This window comes from Ceratotherium simum, chromosome 11 (assembly GCF_057802395.1).
Source record: "Ceratotherium simum simum isolate JZ-2026a chromosome 11, ASM5780239v1, whole genome shotgun sequence".
In the NCBI taxonomy this organism is placed as follows: Eukaryota; Metazoa; Chordata; class Mammalia; order Perissodactyla; family Rhinocerotidae; genus Ceratotherium; species Ceratotherium simum.
Window position 1 is genome coordinate 63,790,145 of NC_141910.1, and position 26,051 is coordinate 63,816,195.

The window sequence follows — 26,051 nt, forward strand, 5'->3', positions numbered from 1 at the left end:
TTTGCATACATCAAAGAGGGACTTAATATTTAATTATCCTCGAGGTGCCCAAAATAGTGGCCCCACAAATCAATGTGTTGCTGGGAAACCAGCCAGCTCCTGCAAAATTAAACACCGAGTCTTTGGAGCCTGCTACCTCACTGGTTCTCAGAGAGACAGCAATTTCTAGTTTTCTAATGATTAGTTAACAGAATTAAAAATTCAGAGGCCCTCATTTTTCAACAGCTTGAGAGGCCTTCTTTTCCATTCCAGAAATATGCCCCAGCATGGAAGGGGGGATGGAGGGAAGGGAGAGAAGGACGTAAAGTGGAGGGGAGGGGTGAATGTATTGTGTTAATTCCCTTGGTGCAATTTATCTGAGTTTTTCAGGTTTTATAATTTTCTGGTTAACTGGTGCATGAAAAATATGGGTCAGAATACTGATGTTTCGTTAAAAAATTCCATACCCCATCACCTCAGGGTTTTTTTCTGTTTTTATGTAAAAAAAGAACATGTGGCTTAGAGTTTCACCTTTTAAAATTTCAATTTGTCTGAATTTGTAGTTCTAAGTGATCACCAGAAAGAATTAGTTTAAGACAACTTCTAATCTCATTACAAATTCATGTGTTTTGCCTATTTTGAAACATCAAGGACATATGAACCCTTCTGATCAGAGGCCAGTTTGGCTTCATTTTCCAAAAAACATTAACAAAATATGCACTTCTTTGTCAGAGCTCAAAGAACAGTAGAAGAAGTTCAGTATGCAAAGCTATATTTAGTTTCTTACAAAGAATTTACTGTTACCTTAAATGTCTTTAAAGCTAAGACTCACTGCCATAAATGATTTGCTCAACCAAATATAGGATAATATTTGATGTTGAAAATATATTTGCACACACACATATAATATATCCCTAATAGCCATGAAATCACAGGTTCCTAGAGCTGGAGGAGACTTTCAAAAGCATCCCAGTTTGGCAGTTGCATCTTATAGAAAAAGATATGGATGGATGTTACAGAAAGGAGACGTTACTTCCTTAGATTTTAGCTTAAATGTCAACTTTTCCAAAATGATTACATCCTAAATTAACCAGTCAGTCACCACCTATTTTATGAACATTTTCATTCTCTTCTAATCACTTACCACTATCTGCTAATTTCTTCTTACCTATCCTTCTATCTATCTGTCTATCTGTTTATTATATGATGTCTTTCTTCTTCCATTAGAATGTAAATTCCATGAGAACAGGGATCTTACACTCAGTAAATATTTTTTGAATAAATGAATATTAAAACTTTAAAAACTTGTCCAAGGTCACCTTTAAAATGGCAAGGCCAGGACTCCTGTCTTTCACTCTGATGTTCTTGCCATGAATGATGAAGGATTAGATGAGGCTGTTTCCCACTTATATGCAAAGTGATTTGCTTGGAATAATGGAAAGGCTTCCTTACAGAGTGGCCTGGTGCTTATGGTTTGGTATTGTTTTATATGAATTTGCTGTACTTTGCTGACAGTGATTTCTGACCAGCCAGTTGCTTCTCATGTGGAAGCAAACAAGTCACAAGCATGTCTGTCCAGATAGGAGCGAGAGATCTGAAATGTTAGAACTCAATGTGCCTTTTTTCCTAAGTTGATTAAAGTTGAGAGAGCATCCATATTACTGGGTTCTGCAAATATTTGAAGACCTTGAGCTATCTCTTTATGAATAATGGGTTCTTTCCTTTAAAGATTTACCCTCTTGTCCCTGGCATCACTGGGGGAAGAAAAGGGGACTGTGGAATGTGTACTGAGTACACATTACTGCATTTAATCTTTAGAACAGCCTTGCAAAGTAGTTACCATTCTCTGTTTTACATGAGATCACGTGCCTATTTAAGGTTACACAGCTTGTGAATGATAGAACTGGGGTTCAAACTCAGTTCTGTCTGATCCCAAAGCTTGTCTTCTTGGCCCTATACCACACCTCTTCCCATCTGCTAGTCTTTTCTTCTTTCTACTGTGACTTTACGTAGATTGAATGTGATTAGACCTGAGAAAACAGGAGTTTGATTCAGAGAACAGAAAGCATTGCTTCATCTCTTAGCATTTTTCACTGTTTCAGTACATAGCACTGTATATATTAACTGCTGCTCAATTAAAACATTCTGAAAAATGCTATGCCTAATAATAACTGTTGTTTGAACAGAATGTTGTGTGAAATATTCATCAATGATTCTTCAAGCGTAGATTATGCACCATTCACCGTGCTACACTCTGGGGATAGAAAAAGAGACAAAGCAATTAGTAGTCAAGTGTTTGGGCTCTTCACCACACAGACCTGCATTCAGATCCCAGTTTCACCACTCACTAGCTCTGTGACCTTGGAGAAGTTACTAAACCTCTCAAAACCTCCATTTCCTCATCTATAGAATGGAAATAATATATAAATGTTGTGAGGGTTAAATAGGATAATACATGTAAAGCTCTCACTCCAGTCCAGATGAATGGACCCTGTTGGTGTGTAGAGTCCAATCTGGTGGAGAACATAGATATGTAAACAAAGAAGTAAATGCTCTAAATGCTTAGGTGGTAGAAGTCTGCACAGTGCGTAGGGTGTGAGGGAGGGCATGTAGTCGGAGGCAGTGAGGAAAGACTGCTCTAAGGAAGTGATGCTTGAACTGAGTTCAGCACAGCTGGGTGTGTGGTGTGAAGGCAAGAGTCACCAGGAGATGAAACTGGAAAGGAGCAGGCCAGACTGTGGAGAGCCCCCAGTTTCCTATTGGGTTTAACCTTGATGTTGCTAAGGCCACGTGATGCCGAGAAGCAGTGTGATCAGATCTGTGTTTTAGGAGAAGCCTTGTGATCTGTGCATGAACAGTGGACTGGAGGGGTACCAGTTAGGGGACAAAGGCAGTGGTCATGTTGCCTAAACTTGGTACCATCTGTGATGATAAAAGAGGGTAGGAAAGAGAGCTGAAGGAGTTAATACCAGTGGACTTGGTGACAGCTTTAGATGTGGGGGGTTGGAAGCAAGTTTGGTGCCCCTCTGATTTTTGCTTAAGTTACTAGGGAGGAAGTGGTGCTCCATAACTAGCTAGGAGATACAGGAGGAGAAACCAGTTTTGTGGAGACAGACACTAAGTTCAGGGCTGCCAGTAGTATGTTTTAATGCTGAACAATACTTCTTTTGGAGGGGTGTGATGAGATGGGGGGAGGCTCTGTTTATCCCCTTCACACAAGCAGACGTACTGTGTAGCTTTCTATGTCTTACTTCACAGCAACCACTTCCTAGGAAATACACTTCAGTGTGGTAAATGTCACTGGATAGCGACTGGTTCGACTCCATCCTAGGGCACCCTTCTCCCATGGTCAGCTCAGGCCCAAGTAGGCTTTGTTTGTAGTGGAATAAATCATATCCAAGTGCCTTTTGCTTAGAGGTGTGATAACCTCGGCCGTCATGCTCCTAACATGTTGCATAACGGTGTTGTCTCTTCATTCTTTTCGTGGATTAGAGAGAAAAGTTGAAGGAAAAGGGGTTGGGGGGAAGGCAGGAAAAATACAAGTGTTTGAATGTAGGAGATGGTTGGGAATATGAGGTAGCCGGGGATAACTTCTCATTTTTTTTTAATTTTTCATTTTGAAATAATTTCAAGTTTATTTTTATTTATTTATTTTTTTATGAGGAAGGTTAGCCCTGAGCTAACATCTGTCACCAATCCTCCTCTTTTTGCTGAGGAAGACTGGCCCTGGGCTAACATCCATGCCCATCTTCCTCCACTTTATATGGGCTGGTGCCACAGCATGGCTTGACAAGCGGTGCATCGGTGCGCGCCCCGGGATCCGAACCTGCAAACCCTGGGCCGCCGCAGAGGAGCACGCACACTTAACCGCTGTGCCACCAGGCTGGCCTCGAAATAATTTCAAGTTTAAAAAAAATTACATAAATTCTACAGAGAATTCTATATACTCTTGATGCAGATTCATCAAATACTAACATCTCAGATAACCACAACTAACATTGATACAATACCATTATCTAGTTTACAGATAATTCAGATTTTGTCAGTTGTCCCACTAATGTCTTTTTTCTGGTCCGTATCCAATCCAGGTCACATGTTGCACTTAATTGTCATGTCTCCTTCGTGCCCTTAATCTGGAACAGTTCCTTCATTCTTTTTTTTTTTTTTTTCTTTTATGACCTTGACATTTTTTAAAAAGCACTGGCCAATTATTTTATAAAATATCACTGAATTTGACTTTGTCTAATTTTTGTTCATGTATTCAAGTTTTGCATTTTTGGTAAGAATACCACAGAAGTGTTGTTGTGTCCTTCTCAGTGCATTATATCAGGAGATATACAGTGTTGATTTGTTCTATTACTGGTAGTGTTAACTTTGATCACTTGATTGAGGTGGTGTCAACCATATTTCTTCTCCCTTGAATGATCATTTTCCCCTTTGTAATTAATAAATATCTGTGGGGAGGTACTTTGAGATTGTGTAAGCATTCTGTTTCTCACCATACTTTCACCTGCTCATTTTAGCATGCATTGATGATTATTGCCTGAGATAATTATCACTGTGTTGTTTGCCAAATGCTATTTTTTGTATCATTTATTCTCTTCCCTTATATGTATTTATTCATTTATTTATTTATATCACTACAAGCTCAGGGATTCTCATTTTGTTCTATGGTTGTAATCCATTACTATCATCATTTTTATTGTTTGCTTAAATTAACCCAGATTTGGCCATTGGGAGTTCCCTTCAAGTTTTCTCCTGTATCCTTTTGACATATACCCATCATTGTTTGACCCACAAGATGTTCGAGACTTCTCTTGCTCTTTTCCTGCCCAACTCTGTATTCAGCCATTGACTTCAAGGAGCATTGATTCTTTTAATAAAGAATGGTATTTAGAAACCAAGACTTGGGTGCTAGATGTACTCATTGATACAGTTGTGTTATAGCTTCTAGATTCTGTAAGGGGAGAGAAGATACATGTATCTACATCTATTTCTATATCTATCTATATTCACTTTAAAAACCATGAGCTCCTGTTGATACCTCCAATTCCAATCCAGTTCCACACAGTTTATTCTAGTCTTCTCTCTTTCCTTATTTGTAAACGCCTTTGTCTGTCAGTGAGAAACTTGACTTTCCTTAACCACAATATATTTATTTATTTGCTTAATCCTAGAGTACACATAAAGTAGTTTTGGAAATTCCAACCCACTTACTAGCTAGAATATTTGTGTAGAGCTCTTTTTGTCTTTGGCCTTAGAGTAATAGTACTCAAAAATGTTCTTTTTCAAGGTTACTTCTCTCTCACTTTCTCTCTCTCTCTCACACACACACACACACACACCACCTTCAGTGTGGTTATCTTATTCACTTATAGTACAGTTAGGTTCATTTTATTTCTGTTTGTATGGTTTGCCCTGTTTTTGTTTATTTCAATTTTATATCTACTTTTAAAATATGTGAAACATTTACATGGAATGTGAGAGATCATTTGATGTTGTTTCTTTCATACATATGATATTTTGAAGTTTGAACAGTCTTGGCCTATAATTTTGCTGAATGTATGGATTTTATGTAGTTTCAGTTATTCTTGTTGTTCTTTTTGTTTTGGAGGATATATAGATATCCTGTATATAGAATGTATAGGAGGCCTCATAACGCAATGGCCACCATTTTCTTCTGCTATGCAGATGTCTCTTTGGATAACTTCTAACTGGAATAAAAAAGAGTGAAAATAAAAACTCTGAATATTACAGCAAAAATCCCTTTTCACTTAAGCTGAGAAGATGCTACATGTACTATTGGTTTTTGTGTTTTTTAGGGCCTTCTATGGACTGAACATTAGACTTTGTGTATCATATCATTTAAACCTCATAGGGCCGGCCCCGTGGCTTAGCAGTTAAGTGCGCGCGCTCTGCTGCTGGCGGCCCGGGTTCGGATCCCGGGTGCGCACCGATGCACCGCTTCTCCGGCCATGCTGAGGCCGTGTCCCACATACAGCAACTAGAAGGATGTGCAACTATGACATACAACTATCTACTGGGGCTTTGAGGGGGGGGATCTTTAAACCTCATAATAACCTTCTGACGTAGGTGATCTTATCACTCCATTCAACGCGTGAGGAAATAGTCTCGGAGTAGTTAAGATATCTATACAGTATCTCAGTGCTGAAATGTGGCAGGATGATGTATAATAGTGAACTACCAATACTAGTAGCCATCATAGTAGCTCAGCGTTAACTCAGTGTTAGATACCTACAAAGGTGTGTTTGTCTCTGTGTATTATATTGTATTGTGTACTGTTATATATTATATTATGTTATATTATTCTCAAAGTAACCCAGTAGGTTAGATATTATTACCTTATTTTTACATACAAAAACGCTAAGGCTCAGGGAGGTATTTTTAAATGGTCGTAGAGCTATTAAGTGGCATACACTGAATGATACACTGCAGTGAAAAGATTTGCAGCTCCATGAATGATTCTATTAATACTTCATCAATTTTAACTAAAAAACAAAGTTGGGCCTTAAAAAATCAGCTTCAATAGCAGCTCTTTAAAGCAAACATTCATGTATTCATAGGGGCTCATATGGCATGATTAGTTATTTGTCCTAGAGAAAAAATTTGTAAGACAAAATCTTTCCTCCGCTTATTTTAACATAAAGTATTTTCCCCAATCGTATGTCTCATTTTAAAAATGTTCCATAAAATATTATATTTAGCCATATGAAAATATGTATTATGTGTTGAAGTTACAACAGCACTTATGGGGAATGATTATGGGATGTTTTATTGTATAATTTCTGTGGTTAGAGATATAATAAAATAAGTAGAATGTTGTAAAACATGGCTCAGAATGGCAGTTGCTAGCCTCTTCTGTATGTTTACACATGTTTATTTCATGTGCCCACACGTACGACTTCCAGACATCTGGAAACCCCTTGGGAACGTAAATTATCGTTCTTTCATTGGGTTCCCTTCATCCTAAGGGTGTGTTTGCTACGCCCTAGGAGAGACTTTTTATGGCAATTGAGAACCATTTGTTCTTGAGCAATTCACAAATAGGCACTCATTTTCCAAAAATGCCTTAGGAGAGAAGCAGAGACTAAAAGTTTGTGCTCATCACCAGACCTGGAGGCAAAGGCAGGCAAGAATTCAATCTCTCATTTTTATTCCTCATCAGGACACTCTTCCTATGGTAGATGTTCTCCCCTTTGCATGGGCTAAGGAAGGTTGTTTGAACCTTCAGGCTATCTCAACAACACTTTTTGCCTTTATTACAGGCAATGCAAGATCAAGTACTGCTAAAATTCTCTCGATAGCTACGTTTATTCTTTAGTTCTCTGCCAGACAAATGGGAACATCTACCAGAAAGTAGCTACCCTACTTTTAATATTTAAACTTTAGTGCTATTTCCACAATTTTATATTTTCTATTTAATAAAACCCATAAATAGAAATGTACATGATCATAATTTATGTTCTGATTATAGTTTCTTTGTCTAATAATAATAAATTACTATAATTAATAGTAATAATACTGTTTATTGAGTACTTACTGTGTGCCAGGCTCTGGTCTAAATACTGCTTAGATCGGTGGGGTAGTCTAAAGCTTATGATTATATCCAACAGCTAGCCCAACAGTTTATGACTTTTTGGTCTTCTAAGAATTTGACTTCCCTTCACCGGAGATCTTGGTTAGATCCAGGGGACATAACGGGCAGCATTGGCCACCTGAACCCTTATAAAAGGAGTAACTTTAACAGACAGGAGTCTAGTGTTCTAGAGATCAACTCTGTTGCCTTTTTATATTTCTATAGATCTATTGAAGTAGGGATTTTTGGTTTTTTGTTTTGTATTTTGAAGCTCTGCACACAGAGACAGTTCAGTCTGACTTTATTGTGTTCATGAAAGGAATTGCACAGTTACTTTTCAACTTTAAATCAGGTGTCATCATATGACTCCCTTAGAACCAGTCTAACAGCTCATCAACTTGCGTGGAAGATAGGAGTATAGTGATTAATATTACTACTATCAATTATACATGTTGGTAATTATTTTCTATTCATAAAGTACTTTTATATGCATTAATGTCTGTATCATATTCACAAATATCTGAAGATAAAATAAGCTACTGTCAATGCCTGTAGGAAAATGCAGATTTCAGGAGATGTGCCTCAATTTAAGATATTTGTATCAATTTAAGATACTTTCAGCAGCCACAGAGAAATTTAACAGTAAAGCTATTCTCATCTGAGAATAGGTTATTCAGTCTACTTTTTCAAGGACAGTGACTCTATGTCTGATAAGGAGACTGCAGCTACTTGACAAATTGACTTACAGCAAGAGCTCAAGTCACCTAATTCAACGAGAGAGAAACATCGCTTTCAGAGACAAAAGGGAAAGAGATATTCTTATGTTTGAGTCACATTTGAATTTTGCCCTTTAAAATCCTGTGATGTTTGGTTAGTAGTGTCTATATGGAATTGTCACTAACTATATGGTACCTGGAAAATATTGGACCTTTTTACCCCCTGCTCACTGGGGAAGGGATAGATGTATTAAAAGATGTTACTTTCTTTTTCACTGAGGAAAAAGACAGAATAAAACAAAGTGTAGTAAAAAAAAAATGGCAGTTTCTCTCAAGTTTATTTTCACTGATCTGTGGAAGGCAGTGCTTAAGAGTCACTTCAGATACTGTGTTTATTGCACAAATAAATGAGATTTTAGAAAGAGATACAAGTTAACCCACGATTCAGTTATCCTCAAACAGCCGTATTTCTTCGTTTTCTTTTTCTGTCCTGTCTAGTCTGTACACATAATTCTTATTAGAAGAAATCATAGCAAACATCCAGTTTTCTGCTTTTTTACGTATAGCATATTATGTAGTTGATAATATAAATAATATCTATCATTTCTGTGCCTACCATGTACCAGTCTCTTTGCTAGCTATTTTATTCACATTCTCTTATTTTTCACAACCATCTTATGAATATGTGTTATCGTCATCCTATAGAAGAAGAAATTAAGCCTCAAAAACGTCCAGTAATGTCTCCAAAATAGACATTTTTCTGTGTTACTTTGACTTTATCAGCACTATTTTGAAAGCTGCGTATTTAATCAAATTGCCCTTGATCATTTATTTTGCAGTCTCTTGAGTGAGGCGTATTGGAGCATTCTATAGCCACTGACAGTTAATTTGTCCTCTGTTAAAATAGGTTCCATGATTGTTTCACATTGTCACTGTTTGGGCACTTATGTCAGTTCTTTGTACTTCACATGCTTTTAATGAAATAGGTGCTGGGAATAAATATTTTCATGTGGACTGCACTACTTCATAGAAAAGAGAGAATCTGATTCTTTCCTAGGTCCACATTCACGCTCAGCCAGGTGCCTTGTTTTCAAGTATTTGAGGGAATTTAAATTCCCATGATATTAATACGAATCACATGCTCTCACAACTTCTCTAAGCCTCTGAGACCCATTTGCTTTAACTTTTATCGTCTCAGAGCAATACTTCCCTCCCTAATTTTCTTTTTCAGATAATTGTCAGATTTATGACATAGTGATTTTCTTCAATATAAGGTTAATTTTTTTAACCATTAATGAACAGTATTACTAATTGTGATAGAAAAATATATCAGGCCAAAACCATCTTCTAAAAAGTAAGTAGATATCATTATTTTTGTAATAGTATTTATGCAAGAAATGTATGTTGATCATTTGCTATGCTCCATGTTCTCTGCTGACCACTAGGATTTAATTACAGCTGACTTTTTCAACACTGAAAATTTGGAGACATTTTCATTAAAATTAAGAACAAAACAAGAGCACCCAGTATCATTATTACTTTTTAGCATTCTAGTCAATGTAGTAAGACAAGAAACAAGAGAAGCTGTAACTTTTAAAAAGTCAAAATTACCATTTTTTGTAGATTTTATCATTCCAATTTCTAGAAAACCCAAGAAAAATACTGAAAATGACCAGAACTAATAAACAGAATTCATTATAAGGGCTAAAATAAACAATAAAAGAATACATAAAATAGTGTATGTGAAAATAACTCATAAGTCACTGTTTATGGGGGCTTAGTAAATATGAGTGTAAACCTTTTTTAGCTTAGTGTGTCTTAAATTTTAAAGTAAATATTACTCTTCAAAGGAAGAAGTATTAACTCTTTCATCATCTAGAAAGCCATGTTTGGGAACCTTCGTTTAATACTCTTTTCCAAAGAACAGAGTTTGGCAGTAAGACAGGCTAGTTCTGGACTCTTTCCCAATGCGATAAGTTATAAACATCTCAAAAAACTGTTGCGAGACAATTCTTCATGAATCCCTCACATTTCAAGCAAGTCTCATGAGCTGAGGCACGTTGCCTAGCCCAAGCCCAAGGTTTTCTCTTAATTTTTTTTCCCTAAATCTTTATCATTTTACATTTAATACATTTAAATCTCTTATCCCCCTTGAGTAATTTTTGTGTAAAATGTGAGATTTAGGTTGAGATTTCCTTCTTTCTTTCTTTTTGCCTGTGTATATCTAATTCTTCCAGCACCATTTGTTGAAAACGCTATCTGTCCTCCATTAAAATGCTTTTGCCCTTGATCAGACATTGGTTGGGCATATTCATTTCTGAGTTCTCTATTCTAGACCACTGATTTTTGTCTACCAATACCACACTATCTTTCTTACTTTAGTTAAATAATGTCTTGATATCGAGCAGTTATTCCTCCCAGTTTATTCTTCTTTGTCAAGGTTGTTTTAGCTATTCTAGGGCCTGTGTTTTTCCATATACATTTTATAAAAGCTTGTCTAAATCCAGAAAAAACCTTGCTAAGATTTTAATAAGCATTGCATTAAATCTATAGATCAGTTTAGGGAGAGTTGACATCTTTACTATGTTGAGTCTTTCCATCTATGAACATTGTGTATCTCTTCATTTATTTAGAACTTGTTTGATTTTTTTATCAGCGTTTTATAATTTTTATGCTATAGATTCTGCACATGTAAAAATTTCATTTTCTTTGAGGCAGTTATAAATGGTATTTTTTTTATTGTCAGTTTTCACATGGTCATTATTAGTGTATAGAAATGTGATTGATTTTTGTGTGTTGATTTTGTATCTTGTGACTTTGCTCACTCATTCATTAGTTCTAGGTTTAGGGTTTAGGGGTTTTTATAAAATAGATTTCTTGGAATTTTCTGTGTAGACAGCCGTGTTATCTGCAAATACTACTTTATTTTTTTCTTTTCAATCTGTATGCCTTTTATTTCTTTTTCTTGTCTGATTGCAGTGGCTGGAACTTCTAGTATGATGCTGAATAAGAGTAGTAGGAGTGGACATCCTTTCCTTGGAGTGTAATGTGGAAACATCACTTCCATTTGGGTCTCTTTACTTTCCCACTTTTAAATATTATTGCCTTGAGTATCAGTTGGTGTTTTCATGTTTGTTCTAATCATCAAATATAATTTAGAAAACTCACATGAAAAAGGATAGTCTGTTGTATTTACTCATATTTCTGCTCTGTCCATTCTTTGTTCTTCCTTTTGATGCTCCATAGTTCCTTCTTTTATCATTTCCTTTCTGTTTGAAGAACTTCCTTTTTAGCAAGTCTTTAAGATGAGAACTGTTAGTGACAGATTCTTTTAGTTTTCCTTATCTGGGAATGTTTTTATTTCCTCCTTTTTCCTAAAGGATAGTTTTGCTGTATATAGAATTTGCAGTTGACAGTTCTTTTAACATTTGAAAAATATTGTGCCACTTCTTTCTGGCCTCCATGGTCTCAGATGAGAAATCCAGTTAGTCAAATTGTTGTTCTCCCTGTAGGTAATGTGTTGATCTCTCTGGCTGCTTTCAAGACTTCTTCTTTGTCTAGTTTTCGGAGTTTAATTATGGTGCGTCTTGGCATAGATTTATTTGGGCTCACCTTGTTTGGGGTTATCTCAGCTTCTTGAATCTGTAGGTTTGTATCTTCCACCAAATTTGGGAAGTTTGTAGATATTATTTCTTAAAATACTCTTTCAGCTCCACCTTCTTTCTCCTTTCCTTCTGGAACTCTGATGAAAAATGACCTTACCTGGGCTGTCTTCTCTTTGTAGGTCAGGAGTGAGGAAGCACTGGGTCTCGGTGTCCTTCTGTTGGGTGAGGGGATGCAAGACACCCTGCTACTGTGCTGCTCCTCCAGTCCTGGGGTCCCAAACTAGTTTGCTTTCTTTTTACTAGTTATAAGAGTTCTCCTTTGTTTGTCTCTGTCATTATTTCCGTAGTTTACAGTTGTGTTTAGCAGAGAGAAGTAGGGAAAAATGGATCAAAGTGATTTTGTCCAGGCTGGAAGTCCCTTGCATATGTTTATCTTTCTTTATACAAAAATTCATTTGAGTTTTGGTTACCAGATATTACTTTAAAGCCTTATAGACCATGATGAACAAGATAAACTTAGATTATCTTGGTAAATTTAGATATTTTAATATTTGGTCACAAATCCTAGATTAGCACTTGTATATCAAAGTATGTAGTGATTATACAGCAAAGTATTCTTTATCATGTGTTAAAAATACATGTACTCAAGTTCATTTTTAGGCCCTTTTTCTTCTCTCATGTAAGGTAAAGCATATGTGGCTACAGTGGTAGAGAAATTAAAACTGTTTTCTTAAGAGCTGAGTAACTTAACAATTTGAAATCCTTTATGATAAAATGGATAATTGTGTAAGTTACTATATTTTTGACATTTGTATTTTAAACATGAGAGTCAATGCTCTGAAAAGTAAATTACTAATAATTGAAATGATTGGTGAACATTCAGAAGAAAATATTACCTGACAAAGACACACTCTTAAAAAGTCTGTTTACATGTGCAAAAGCTGTTATACAAAGAAATTTATGATGAAACACATTTTAAAAGTAGAAACTATTATTTGTACACTAATATAAACACAAACATATAAAGGTTTAATTTATAGTTTCTTTTCTCTTTCCTTCCCTGTGATACAATTCATGTCCTAACAATTTATAAGCTTTATAGTTTCTGAAAAGAAAAAAATTAAATGATGTTGAGAATATAAATCACTTTTTCCTAATCTCTTCCTTTTCATGGTATCTATCAGATAACTCATATAGATTCTGCATTTCATATGAAGGAGAAACTTGTTTATTATGCTACAGTTAATTATAGAAACTGGAATATTAACACTGCTAGGAACATTAGAGACATATCATTCAATTGTTTTTAAATATTTTTTTAAACACAAAACCTTTTCTACTTATATAGATTATAACTCAGAAAGAAAAGAGCAGCCATTCCCTAACCCTTTTCCCCTCTGCAGACCTCCAGGCACCTCCTCAGAACTTCTGAGACTTCAGGGATTTAGGGAGGCCATTTTTCAGATAAGGAAAATGAGACTCAAAGAGAGGGACTTAACTGAAATCACATAGCTAACCACAGGCATCATTGGTTAAGACATAACATCAATAAACATGCTACCTCTGGGTCTTTTTTAATGATTTCCTTCTTGGTGGCATCTTTTTTTTTTTTTTTTGTGAGGAGATCAGCCCTATGCTAACATCTGCCAATCCTCCTCTTTTTTTGCTGAGGAAGACTGGCCCTGGGCTAACATCCGTGCCCATCTTCCTCCACTTTATATGAGACGCCGCCACAGCATGGCTTAACAAGCAGTGCGTCGGTGCGTGCCCAGGATCTGAACCAGCGAACCTCAGGCCGCCACAGCAGAGCGTGCGCACTTAACCACTTGCGCCACCAGGCCGGCCCCCCGTGGCATCTTCTTTTTAAACCTTATGTCTATTGCCAATAAAAAAAGAACAGCCAAAAATTTGAGGCAACTCCATGGATATTTGATATTATTCTGTGGTGAAATATTTTATAAATGATGAATTATCTTCATTCATTCATTTGTATATCATTCTTAGCTCACTCATTCACTCAATAAGCTCTGTGCATTTACTCCATATCAGGCATTATTTTAAGTAGTGGGGATAAACCAGGTTTAAAAATAAAACCTCTGTTTTCAAGGAGCTTCCATTCTTATAGAAGAAGAAAGGCAATAAACAATATGTAATATGTCATATTCGTGTAAGTGCTAAGAAGGAAGACAAAACAAGGTGAGGGAGATAGACAGGGGTGGGGGATGCTACTTTAGGTAGGGCAGGTAGGCAGTGTGTTCTCTGAGAAGGTGACATTAGAGAAATTTGAAGGAAATGAGGGAATGAGCCATACAGATATCTGAAGAAAGAAGGTGCAGGCAGAGGAAAGAGATCCAAGTTCCTGAGGTAGCAGGGTGCATGATGGGCACAAAGAGCGCCTCAGAGGCCCTGAGGTAGGAGAGGAGTTGAAGCTGTGAGGTCAGGTGGTAACAGATGGATGTCTTGAGTGTGAGATCTTTTTTAACATTTCTTTGTAAATTAGGTGAGAAAATATTGCCAGACTCCCAATTAGGCCACCAATTTAAATAATTCAAAGCTTATCTAGCTTATTGAGTCCTCTAGTTTCAGAACATCCTGATCTGATTATAATTATATATTGGCTCTGCTGCTTGCTAGCCATGTTACCAGGACAGGTAAGCCTGTTGCCTCATCTACGTCGTGAAGTTAATAACACCAGTGCTGTTCTCCACACAACGCTGTTGTAAAGGTCAGCTGACTCACTGTATTACAAAATTATTTTAAAAACTATAAAATGCTTTGTGGTTATTATTCCATAGGAGAACGGCATAGGGCCTTAAGGCAGGTTTTGAAGGATCTGACTGGTCACTGTGTGAGCAGGACTTCCCGTAGTAATTACCAGTAATTTCATTATTACATGTCGGTTCTTGTGAAAATGCAGAATTCGTGGTCTGACTTTTTCAAATGGCTACTTGGGATCAGAGACAGAATGGCCATTAAATTAAATGTTTGGAAACATGCATTAGTACAGACAGTTTAGCAAATATATAGGTAACCATCCTTTCTCATTATCCTTTCAAGGTATCATCATCTGAGGCTTATGTACCCAAATAGAGAGAATCTGTATTAAGAGAGGCTAGGAAGCAGGAGAATCAGATTTTTGGCTTACTTTTGTATTTAAAACTGCTTTTTAACTTAAAATAGCGAACATTTTCACCCACAGAGGTTGGAGATATGATTTGTTTAGGACTGCCTCATCTCATTCAGTTATTCAATGAGAGGAAAAATGAGTATCCTTTATTTAACTGAGACTTCTTTTACATTAGAAGTGGAGAAGTGAATAAAGGATATTTTACTTTATTTTGATTTATAGCAAAAGTCATGTGACAAATGCACTTTAGTAAAATCTTTAGTTTCGAAGTAGAGAAATTTTTTAAACAAGAAGATTTAGCAATAATAATACTAAAATGAAAATTAGAAATGCATTTAGGATAATTTAACCTTAAAATTCAGCTATAGTTGAGTATGGTGAACTATTACAATTTCACATAAAACAATTCAGCATTTTAACATGACATATATTAAATACCAATAAGCCAGTTCTGTGAAAATCTACTTGTTTGAATTTATTTCGGTAAAGAACGTTAAGAACCTTCCTGTGCTTTGTTCCAAACATAACATAACATAAATGTTTGAAATTAGGTAAGGCATAGAGCTTTTGAAGGTCTTTGGTGGGGGGAGAGGAGTGGGGTGGATAATGGGGGGATGTTGTTGAATCTTTGTTCCACACATTGTAAAAATTTTCAAGTGTTTAATCAAAATAATCTGATTTGAATTCTTTTTTTTTTTTTTTTGTGAAGAAGATCAGCCCTGTGCTAACATCTGCCAATCCTCCTCTTTTCTTTCTGCTGAGGAAGACTGGCCCTGGGCTAACATCCGTACCCATCTTCCTCCACTTTATATGGGACGCTGCCACAGCATGGCTTGCCAAGCAGTGCATCGGTGCGTGCCCAGGATCCGAACCGGAGAACCCGGGCGGCCGCAGTGGAACGTGTCCACTTAACCTCCTGTGCCACCTGGCCGGCCCCTGATTTGAACTGATATAAACCAGTTCAGTAGCCTTTGCCACCAGTTTGAAGTGTGTATTTCCACTTCCAGGTGGACATAACTGATGTTGAGAATGAAGAGAACCGCTACTGTCTCTTCATCGAACTCCTGGAATCAAGTCACCAAGAGGTTGAATTTCAGCACTTGGTTTTGCTCTTGCAAGCTTGGCCACCTATGAAATGTGAACATGTGTAAGTATTAACATAAAATTAGATTTTTTTTGTCTGGACTTTAGTTTTAAAAATTCAGTACATTCAAAAGAGCCAATAAAAGAAATGTATAAAATCAATATTAGCCTATAGAGGAAATTAAAATTGTTTTTTTGAAATATTGCAGTTTCTTTTCATTTCTCCTTGTCCCTAAATCCAAATATTTTATTCATAAACATCAGACGATGCTTAATAACAACATCTGAGATATGATGTCAACAAAATAACTTTGTTCCAGTATTTTCACCAGGAAATTTTTTGACTCTCTCTTAACACAGCTTACAGGGCTAACTTGAGAATCCATATGGAATAAATTGATAATTCCCATTTATTGAGAACACACAATGTTATATGAAATTTGCATATATTATCAATCCACATAAACCTATATGGGAAGATGATGTTATCTAGTTTTATAGAGGGAATTGAAGCTCAGAAGGTAACTTCAGGCATCACATAGCTAATAAGTGGAGGAGGCAGAATTCTAACCAAGTACTGGCTGCTTTCACAGCCTGTGTTGTTTCCTCCATGTCATGCTGAGTTTGCAGCTGCCACTCATAGTTGCATGGAGTGCTCATGCAATCTTTGTGCCATCAGCCAAGGATTCCTTTGGAAGAAGTGCCCAGATTTCCTCTGAGCACATATGCTGTCTGTCATGAACTGCTACTCCTTGTGGGCAAAAAATAGAGGCACCTGCGCCTCTGTTCCAAATGCCTGTTTCCTCCAGGGCTCATCCTGTTCTTCCCACAGCCTGCAAGCACTTTTGTACCCTGGGCTGGTGCACATCTCTGCACCTCAGAAGTTAAAGAAGCATGTTTTCCTGAAATAAGTTCTTCTCTGAGCAGTTTAAGACTGCTACAGAACATCTGGAAAAGACTCTACCTTAACCCTAGGATGAGCCTGTTAGGAACTTCTGAAGCAAGCCAAGGAGAGTGGTGTTTTTGTTTTGTTTTTTAACCAAGTGTTTTCAGAAAGGAAAAAAACATTTCTTAGATCTCTATCGTTTATGGCAGAGATGGCATGCTGACATGTAGCTTTTAAGAATAGGTTCTCACCTTCACTATTTGAAGCTTGACAGTACAGGCTCTCAAATCATAAAATGTTCAGTTTGACTTGTGACAGTGTGTTGAAACAGCATTTCCATATGGTTCCCAGCTATCTTGGCAGAGCTGCTTCAGGACCTAGGAAAGCTTGTTAAAAACAAAGTCCCACGCTTGACTTACTGAATCCAACTCGCTGTACTGGGAATCAGTTTCTAAACAAACTCCTAGGTGATGATAATGTGAAGTGGATGTGGGACCCAGTAATTAGATTGTCGTAATGCTTTACTTTTTTAGGAAATCATTAGGGTTGAATTGTAGATTTCTTCATACCCTCAAAATGGATCTCTCAGTCTAAACAGAATTTTTCTAATTCAAAAGATGACACCTAGTAGATAAGTTAACTGTGCTTTTACAGTTTCTTTTACTTTTAGAACACTGACCATTTCAGATCACTCCCACAAGAAGCAAAATCAGTGTCACTGAAAACATTTATTGCATTTAAAACATTTAATGCATTTGTAGACCAAAAAATCTTAATTTTTAAAGGTATATGCTTATTTTTGTAGTCACATATGAAATGAAATCTGTAAATTGCTAACCTATGTTTGACAAACCTCCTTTATGAAATTGTTAGAATCAGAACAAACATTACCAGTCTGCTTAATCCCTCTTATCTGCCGTGTCTCCTCTACCTAAGAGAGAAACTAGAGGATAAGCAAATAAAGTTGTCTGTTTCTACTTCTTTCCTGGCTCAAATTGGTGAATAGCACAGGAGAATGTATCATGGGATACCGTAAAATCAGGTTCTTAAAAGTACTTCTGAGTACCTTTTTTCTTCCAGAGGATCCAATGTATGACTTCAGCACTTCCAAAATAACAAAAAAAAAAAAAAAAAAAAGGGAGAGAGAGAGGGAAAGGTGAGAAGGAGGGAAGGATAGTGTGATAATGACTGAATGTTGCAGTCAACACAATAAAGTTAAAAACTAAGAAATTTCCTTGATCCACATGACTGCTAATTTACTAGTATCAACTTTGGTTTTTTAGTTTTAGTCTCTTGTAGGAAAATGCATGGAAAGTATAATAGGCCTGTACTTATGGAAGATTGATAGTTTTCACCCAGTGTATCACAACTGGCTAGTGAAAAATACATTTTGATACGTGTTGTCAAAGCCACATTGCCCTTCAGGGCACATTGCGCTGGCAGACCAGGGTTTCTACTGCAATGAGACAGCCTGTTAGAGAGATACCCCGGAGAGCTGAATTCAGGCTTGGAAAGAGGGAGGTAGAAGGTGAGTCCTGAGTGTAAGATTCCTCCATCAACCAGACGCTCTCAGGGCTTTGTTTCTACCTTGAAATAAGCAGAGTACTTTGTCCTCGCAGGTTGTTAGTTTGAGCTGAGACCCAAAGACTTTGCCAAAGGCTGGTATTGTGAGTCCCCTTGTCACTGCTGCACTTGACGTTTTTCTCAGGGGGTGAGGATTGAAATTCTTTTCAAGGGAAGGACCATCCTTTGGGGTTTAGTGTCTAGAATCTAGAGCTGTGCTAATGAGACAACAGACTCTTAATGAATAGTAAAATTATTTAAAAATATTATAAGTAAAATCAGTACCCTGTTCTTGGAGCCATAGAATGACTGTACCTTTAACTTGTCTCTTGAAATGTGAATTGTGATGTTTTTATGAAACATGGAGTAGTGGCATCCAGAGAAGGGAAACAAAAGGCAAACTTTTGCATGCTTTTCTGTTTCAGAAATAAGAAACTATGTGAAGGGCAAAGTGTGTGATCTCCATGTGCGTGTGTGTTCTTCCTCAGTCTGTGCTCCCAAGCTGACCTCTGTTGTGCCCTGCCCTTATTGTCACTTAGTCCTGCCTGACCCCAGAATCATAGTCAGAGTCATGTCCATAATCACATGATGAACAAAAGCCTGTATTTAGGTAGTAAATAGTAAGATGTACCTGTTATTAAGAGTTATACTTCACAATTACAAACATCATTTATTAAATGAAACAACCCTGCAAGAGAAACATTAAATTGCCTTCTCATGATGAAAAAAACTGAAACCCAGGAAGATTGAGTGGCTTCCTCAAAACCATACAACTAGGCTGAGAGTATTTAAGTAACCACCTCCCTGAGTCACCCAAGTAGTAAGTCAGGGAGCCAGAATGTGAGCCCGAGTTCTCTGGCTTCAAAGCAGCCTGTGCTCGTCAGCATCCACCCACTGCCTCCATGCTACTGGGCTCTTGTTGATATCACAGGCAGCTCCTTTTCCTCCGTAAGATGTTACCTTTTCTACAAGATAGACTGGAAGGAACACATCATCTAGATTATGGTTACAATTTGCCAAAAGCATTTTAGTTCGAAAAGTTGGATTTCTTTTCTATTTTAAAATTTCTTATCACAATTGTCATAGTTTTAATCATTTCCAGTGCGTTGCATTTTCCTCTCTTAGAACCAGCACAACTCATAACCCGTGGGTGAGACTAGCTACAGTGATGCTAACCAGGTGTACAATGGAGAACAAGGAAGGACTGGGGAATGAAGTTTTGAAAATCTGTCGCTCTTTGTATAATACCAAGCAGATGCTCCCTGCAGAGGTGAGTGGATATTTCAAGTGGCTTTCCTGGGGGGTATCCTTTTCCTTATCCAAACTGTTTATTATAAGCAGTATCAGTGACTGTACTTGAGGAACATTTAGCTTAAGTTATCAGTAGGTAAAGGCCCATAATTTGTAACAGATCAAATGAAGAAAAGCAATGCTGAAAGGATGCTTTGAGGTAGTTCTCTCTTTGTGGGAGCTTCAGTCTGAAGCAGTATTCCTTTTACACGTCCCCAAGCATAACCCAGTTTTCAATTCGTTCGGATGCCCTTTTACGTCTAACTCAAGTTTATGTTCCAGGGGTCAGTGTAGCTCATATGTTGTCTCTGTCTGAACCAGGCCACTGGGTAATGTAGTAGTAGCTTTAGCTCTCCTCTCGGCAGGTAACAAAGCGCTCTCATTTCTAATCCTCTCGGACGTCATTCTAATAAGATTGTATAACCACAATAGCCATTCTCTGTGAAAATGGTAAAAACTCAGCCACCTCCATTTTGACCTTTGTTCCCTTTGATCCCATAATTTGACTGTCACAGAAGTATTTGTAATATGTACATATAAATTTGTACGTTCTAAAATAAGCACATATTAATTACAGCCCCCTGCCCTGGATCCAAACTCAGCAGTATATTGTTTGAGCAATTTGCATGTCTTAAATGTAAGCATTTGGATAATGGAACTAAATTGATTAATTGGTTTTCAAGTTTCTATCACGTAGGAGATAAACTTGAAATAAAATTGTAAATATGATTCTTTGAATCCTCATTGTAATCACTCAAGGAAAATATTCTCATTATGAATGCACATTTAATGAATTGTTTTCTGAATGAAGGACTGGCTAAGTGTTTTTTGATTGAATTTTAAAATATTTTATCCATTTAAAGAAGTCTTCCAAACACCAGAATGACAAAATTCTTCTATAAAATATTTAAAGTGCCAACACCAAAAAATAGCATCCCCCTACCCCAGTGGTATGTGATTTGCTTGTATCAGCTACTTATTTACCTGTGGGCTGCTCTGCTATACTGTGAGTACCTGGAGGGTGGGGACCATGGCTGTATCACCTGTTTCACCTATGGCCGCATTCAACATACTGCACAGAGTGGGAACTCAACATGGTTTGTTATCCCCACCAGGGTAAGTAATATGTAAATAAATGGGGTTCATCTTTGCTTTAACATAAGCTAAGAGCATGCCTTGTTAGATCAGGACCAAACGCCAGAAGTGTCCTACTGTCTATTCTGTGGAATCTAGGTTAGGAAAACATAATTTAGGATCAGTTGTTACTATATAACAAGCTGGTGGCAATGGCAGTAACTGACGTTTACTAACACTCTTGGGCTTTCACTTCCATTGTCTCATTTAACCTTCACCACCACCTGTAAGGAGGGTCCTTAATCTCCATTGGATGGCTGATGGAATAGAGGCTCCAGGGGCAAGGATCTTGCTCCAGATCATTGAGGCAATAAATGGTGGATCTCAAACCAAGTCTCTGTGCTTGAATGCTTGAAAAATCAATACTTCCAAATGAGCCACTTGTACGACACTTGAGGTGTATGCATATTGAATATCTGTCTTATGTAGGTGTTTAAGTTTTATTGTCAATTTTCTTCCTTTTCTATGGTATTTCCTTCAAGAATGGCATATAGAATCTAGAGTCTAGATTATCAGTGTCTTAGATGTAAGAGTGTTAGGGTCTCTATCACTGCCTAGAGAAGTTTGTTAGTTTGTTTTTTAAAATATCCTTATTGGTTTGGTTTTACTGTAATTAGTCCTAAGGCAAGGAATGTAAGTTAGCCGAGAACGTGGCCACTGCATCTTTGACTCTGACATCGTACCATTAGCTATGTAATCAAGCTTCAAGAACAGTTATGTATATTAAAATCTTTTAGCCACCTAGGAATGGGTGATAGATATATCTGAATGTCCATAGCAGTGGTAAGTCCTATTAGCATTACATTTAAAGTTTAGGGAAACCTTCCAGGACAAAGAAGGAAAAGGATGTTCTTCTTTTTATTGACTAATATATGGTAAGTTATACTTTCTGTTTCCTATGAGAAAAAAAAGAGTTGGTGGTTAAATGAGAAGATAAATAGCTGTAATGATTCAGCTCCTTAATATGCTTCTACAGCCAGCTTGAGGCACTTTGACAAATAAAGTAATACATTAAGTTTATTTGCACTGGTCCTGTTTGATCTCAGAATCATCTGGTCAGTGATTCCTAGATGTTTTAAGGACATCAATACAGATAGCGCAGCGCCTTAAGCACACATGTATTAGAGTACTCCCTATACCACACCATGGAAAGAGATTTACCTGCTTCTGTTCCGTATTAGACTGGGGCACCTGAAGGCGGGGGACATCAGACATAGAACATAGTACAGAAGGAACCCTAGTGATGCATGAAATTGTACTCTTCTGTTCCTGACTGGGCCACAACATGATCTGTGACCGTGAGAAGAGCACCAGACTCTCTGGACCACTGTTTTCTGGTCTCTGAAACAAGGGGTTAGATTGGATGATCCCAGAGGGGACGTTGGCTCTGTCTATTCCGCAAGGTCTCCAAGCCTGAGAAGAGAATGAGCTGACGCTGTCCGTTTACTACGTCTTCCATAGCACATAATTTGCTACCTTTCATAGGTCCATAATTCTTCTGGGGTGAGGAGAAGGGTACTAGGTTGAACCACATTTTTAAGTAGGTCTTCATCACTTCTCTGTTTCAGTTCGATGAGAAGAAAGATAATTATCATCAAATGAGTTCTGTTGCTACAGTGACTTTTCTTCATTTTCATTATGCTGCCTCAGTTTCTATCTTTTAATTGGGTACATTTACAGATTTTTTTCTTAGGATGTCATGATTAAAGGAGCTGTGCAGGTGGTATGCACACAAATGTGTGCAAATATAAATTAAAATTGTTACAAAGGAAGGAACATTGTTATTACAAAATGGAAATGTCTCGTTAAGTTTATTTTACCATATATACCACACAGTTTAATTTCAGAGTTCCATAATATTTAGTATCACTGTAGCAGTAAAATTATCCATGACTCACTTTTTTTTAATCCAGTACCTTTGGTTGCCCTATGCCATGGTTTATGAAGAGCGTGTGCCTAACTGTCTATGACAGGGTACTTAAAGGGACTTACCTTCTCTTTCATCCCCGTTTCCCGTCCCCCTACTAAGGTTCCATGTATAGAGTTTTTTTTTTTCCTTCATAACTCTTTAGAAAGCCTTTTTGTAATCGCCTGCTGTTGCTTATGGTACTTGTTTACTTATGGCCGTGATGGTTTTGCTGATAGAAAATATTACCAGAAGGATAAAAATCACTGTTTCTCACAGGTCACATGTCTCACAATCTTGAAAGCTAATGTATCCTTCTTCTCAGCTTGTATCCATGGCAATATATGAAGCATTCTCAGGAGTGGGGGATATGTAGAATAAAAAATTGGCATAAAACAGGTTCTTGGCATTTACAGATTTAAAATTGTAAGTTCCAGCTATTTGTGACTGACCCTGAAGGTCCATGATTTCGCTGAGGCACAGCATGAACTGGAGTCACAGATGCTCTGGGGCGGGTGTGTGGGAGTTAGACGCCCAGCTAATGAGTGAGCCTAGCTAACCCCCAGCTTCTGAATCTCCATGTGATTGTTCTCTCTCATGGCTGAGGCACATTTGATAATGTCAAGAGCTTGATTTTTAGAATCGGATGACACCCATTCCTGTGCGCCTCGTGCCCCATGCTCCTGCTACAGGCCCTGCAACATCTTCGGGTGCAAAATACCCCAGGACCAGCAGGAGGACAGAAGGACGTTTGGTGGACCAGTCTTGCTTCTCTGACAACCATCGGCCATAGGGGCCATGCCCCAGGGCATCACCGTAAATCACAGTCCGCAGGGAGAACAAACGCCTGGCTGGCTCTGGGCCCAGGCCCACCTGCTCCTCTTCATTCAGGGCCTCTCATTGTTTAGTGTCCTGAGGGCCAGACAGGTTTGCCCTGTGAATGTGCCGTATGAAATGTTTTGTGGTTCTCTTGGCTATTTCGACCTTTCTTGCAGCTCCCAACTCCCTTTATAAATCTCCTAATAAACTGGCTTCTTGCAACACAGGGGAAAATACCTGACAAGCAGAGTATAGTATTTAAGTACAGAGTATTTAGCCAATAACTGTTAGCTAAGAGAGAAAAAGTACTCAGTGGCTCACATAAAATGAATTCCTCCATTCTTGAATGTCCTTTCCTGGCTGTGTGTCGTCTATCCATTATGCCTGCTCAGAGGGGTATACAGGTTAATTCATAAAATTTTTCATCAAAGCTAAGGTCAGCCAAGTGTTATGCTTAGTCTAAATATCATAAATTGCTGAGAAATACCTGTTTACCAATTACTGATAACTTATTGAATAAGCAAATATGAGTGTTAAGAGAGGAAACTTTATATAAATATTTTCAAGTATAGTATGTACCAAGCAAGTTTGGAATGCAGAGAAGCAAAAATCTTCTTGCCCTCAAGTGAGGCAGATAGACAAATGAATAATTACAGTAATGCAAGATGACAGCGTAGGAAATATTTGCAAATTATAGCCAGAATCGGGGAGTGCCAAACCTGGGAAATCAGAGGGGCCTTTGTCGGAGATGAGGTTTTCCTGTGCCTTTTTAAGCTGAGACTTAAAAAACAAATTGGGGATAATCAGACAGAGAAACAGCAGAGGTTATATCCTGTGCAAAGACCCGAAGGTCTGAGAGAGCTGGGACTCTGCAGCTGCCTCTGCCTGTGCGGTAGCCACTGGCCACGTGTGGTTTTTACAATTAAAACTAAAATTAAGTAAAATTGAATAAAGTTAAAAATGCATCTCCTCAATTGCACTAGCCACATCTCAAATGCTCATTTTCCACATGTGGCCTGTGGCTGCCGTGCTGGACAGCACGGATTCAGAACATTCCATCCGGCTGGAAGGTCTCCTGGGCAGCACTCTGAGGAATGTGCAGGTGGGGAGCATGGCTGTAACGTTCAAGGAGGAGGGTGAAGGGAACAAATTGGGGTGTGGCAGCTGGGCCAGACTGTCATGCACAAGAGTTTGTATTTCATCCTCCCAAATATTTTCTATAGCTTTTGGCATCCCAGATTAAAAATCTGCATTTCTCTTTGGCCCAGATGCTGGGTGAGGCTCCTCTCTGTGCTGTGTGTGCATTAAGGCACACAGAAACTACAAGAAACTAAGCACTCGTCTGAATTAGAATCCCTAATGTTTAAAGGACACATTTTACAGAACTGTTACCCTGCTGACATTGACCGTTTTCACACAAGTTGGTATAGCACAACCTTCCATCTGAAATTTGGAGGCCTTGCTGATTTCCAGCAGAGATATGCTGTGTGAAAGCTAAAAAAACTACAGTGAGTAGAATCCCAAAGAGACATTTATCCTGAGCTCTCAATAGGAGCTCCTTTGTGTCATCCTTATTTTATCTATGCTTTATAATAATGTAAAGGAGTTACGAAAATGTCATCAATTTGAGTTTTTCTTCTCTGAGAGGCTGCTGTTGGAGTAGCACAAGAGAAGGATCAGCCACGGAGGGCAGAGATTCTCAATTCTGTCAAAAAACACCCTTGCTGTGTACGATGAGGGTGCACTCCTTCTCTGGTCCTTGAGCTGCGTGTTCTGTTCTTTACATTACAGCTCAAGTCAGGACACCGAGGGAGCACGTAACTCAGCAGGGAGGGATAGCTTGCAAATTTATTTTCTATTCTTTTATACTTTTGTTGTGAAAGATTATCATTTGTTATCTTACATAAAAGCCTGCTCTCTGATGACAGGTTCGGCCAGTATAATAAATGGCTGAGAATAAAATTCAAATACATCTGTGGAGATTCAGAAACATTTTCATTTTTCTGGACCACAGATAGTTTTCATGAAGATGGAGTATATTAAATATATCAAGCAATCAGTTCACCTTGACATTAGAATAATAAACAGGTTTTTAAATATTTAAATTGCTGATTTCCTTTGTTGCCGTGGATGATAACTGGATATTGTTGATAATATTAACAATTGATAATAGGGGTTTTTTGTTTGTTAAGCATGTAGTATATGATGAGTATTGTACGTTATTATTCATTAACACTTATTCTCACAAAAAAAACCTACTGCAAAGTTGATATAATTACCTCCATTTTACTTGTGAGAAACTAGGGCTCTGAGAGTTTAGGAAAATAAATTACAGTTCTAAATCCA

The 26,051-nt window shown here is 37.7% G+C and overlaps 1 protein-coding gene across 2 annotated transcripts in view; it reads left to right on the plus strand.

Annotated features, from left to right (window-relative positions):
* The window catches only part of NBAS (NBAS subunit of NRZ tethering complex), a 331,461-nt gene that overhangs the window by 293,151 nt on the left and 12,259 nt on the right, over positions 1-26,051 (plus strand). For both annotated transcript variants that reach the window (XM_087437126.1, XM_087437127.1), the window contains 2 exons: positions 16,032-16,171; positions 19,682-19,826. In XM_087437126.1, the coding sequence (XP_087293252.1) occupies positions 16,032-16,171; positions 19,682-19,826 (285 nt within the window). The remainder of the gene's footprint in view (positions 1-16,031; positions 16,172-19,681; positions 19,827-26,051) is intronic.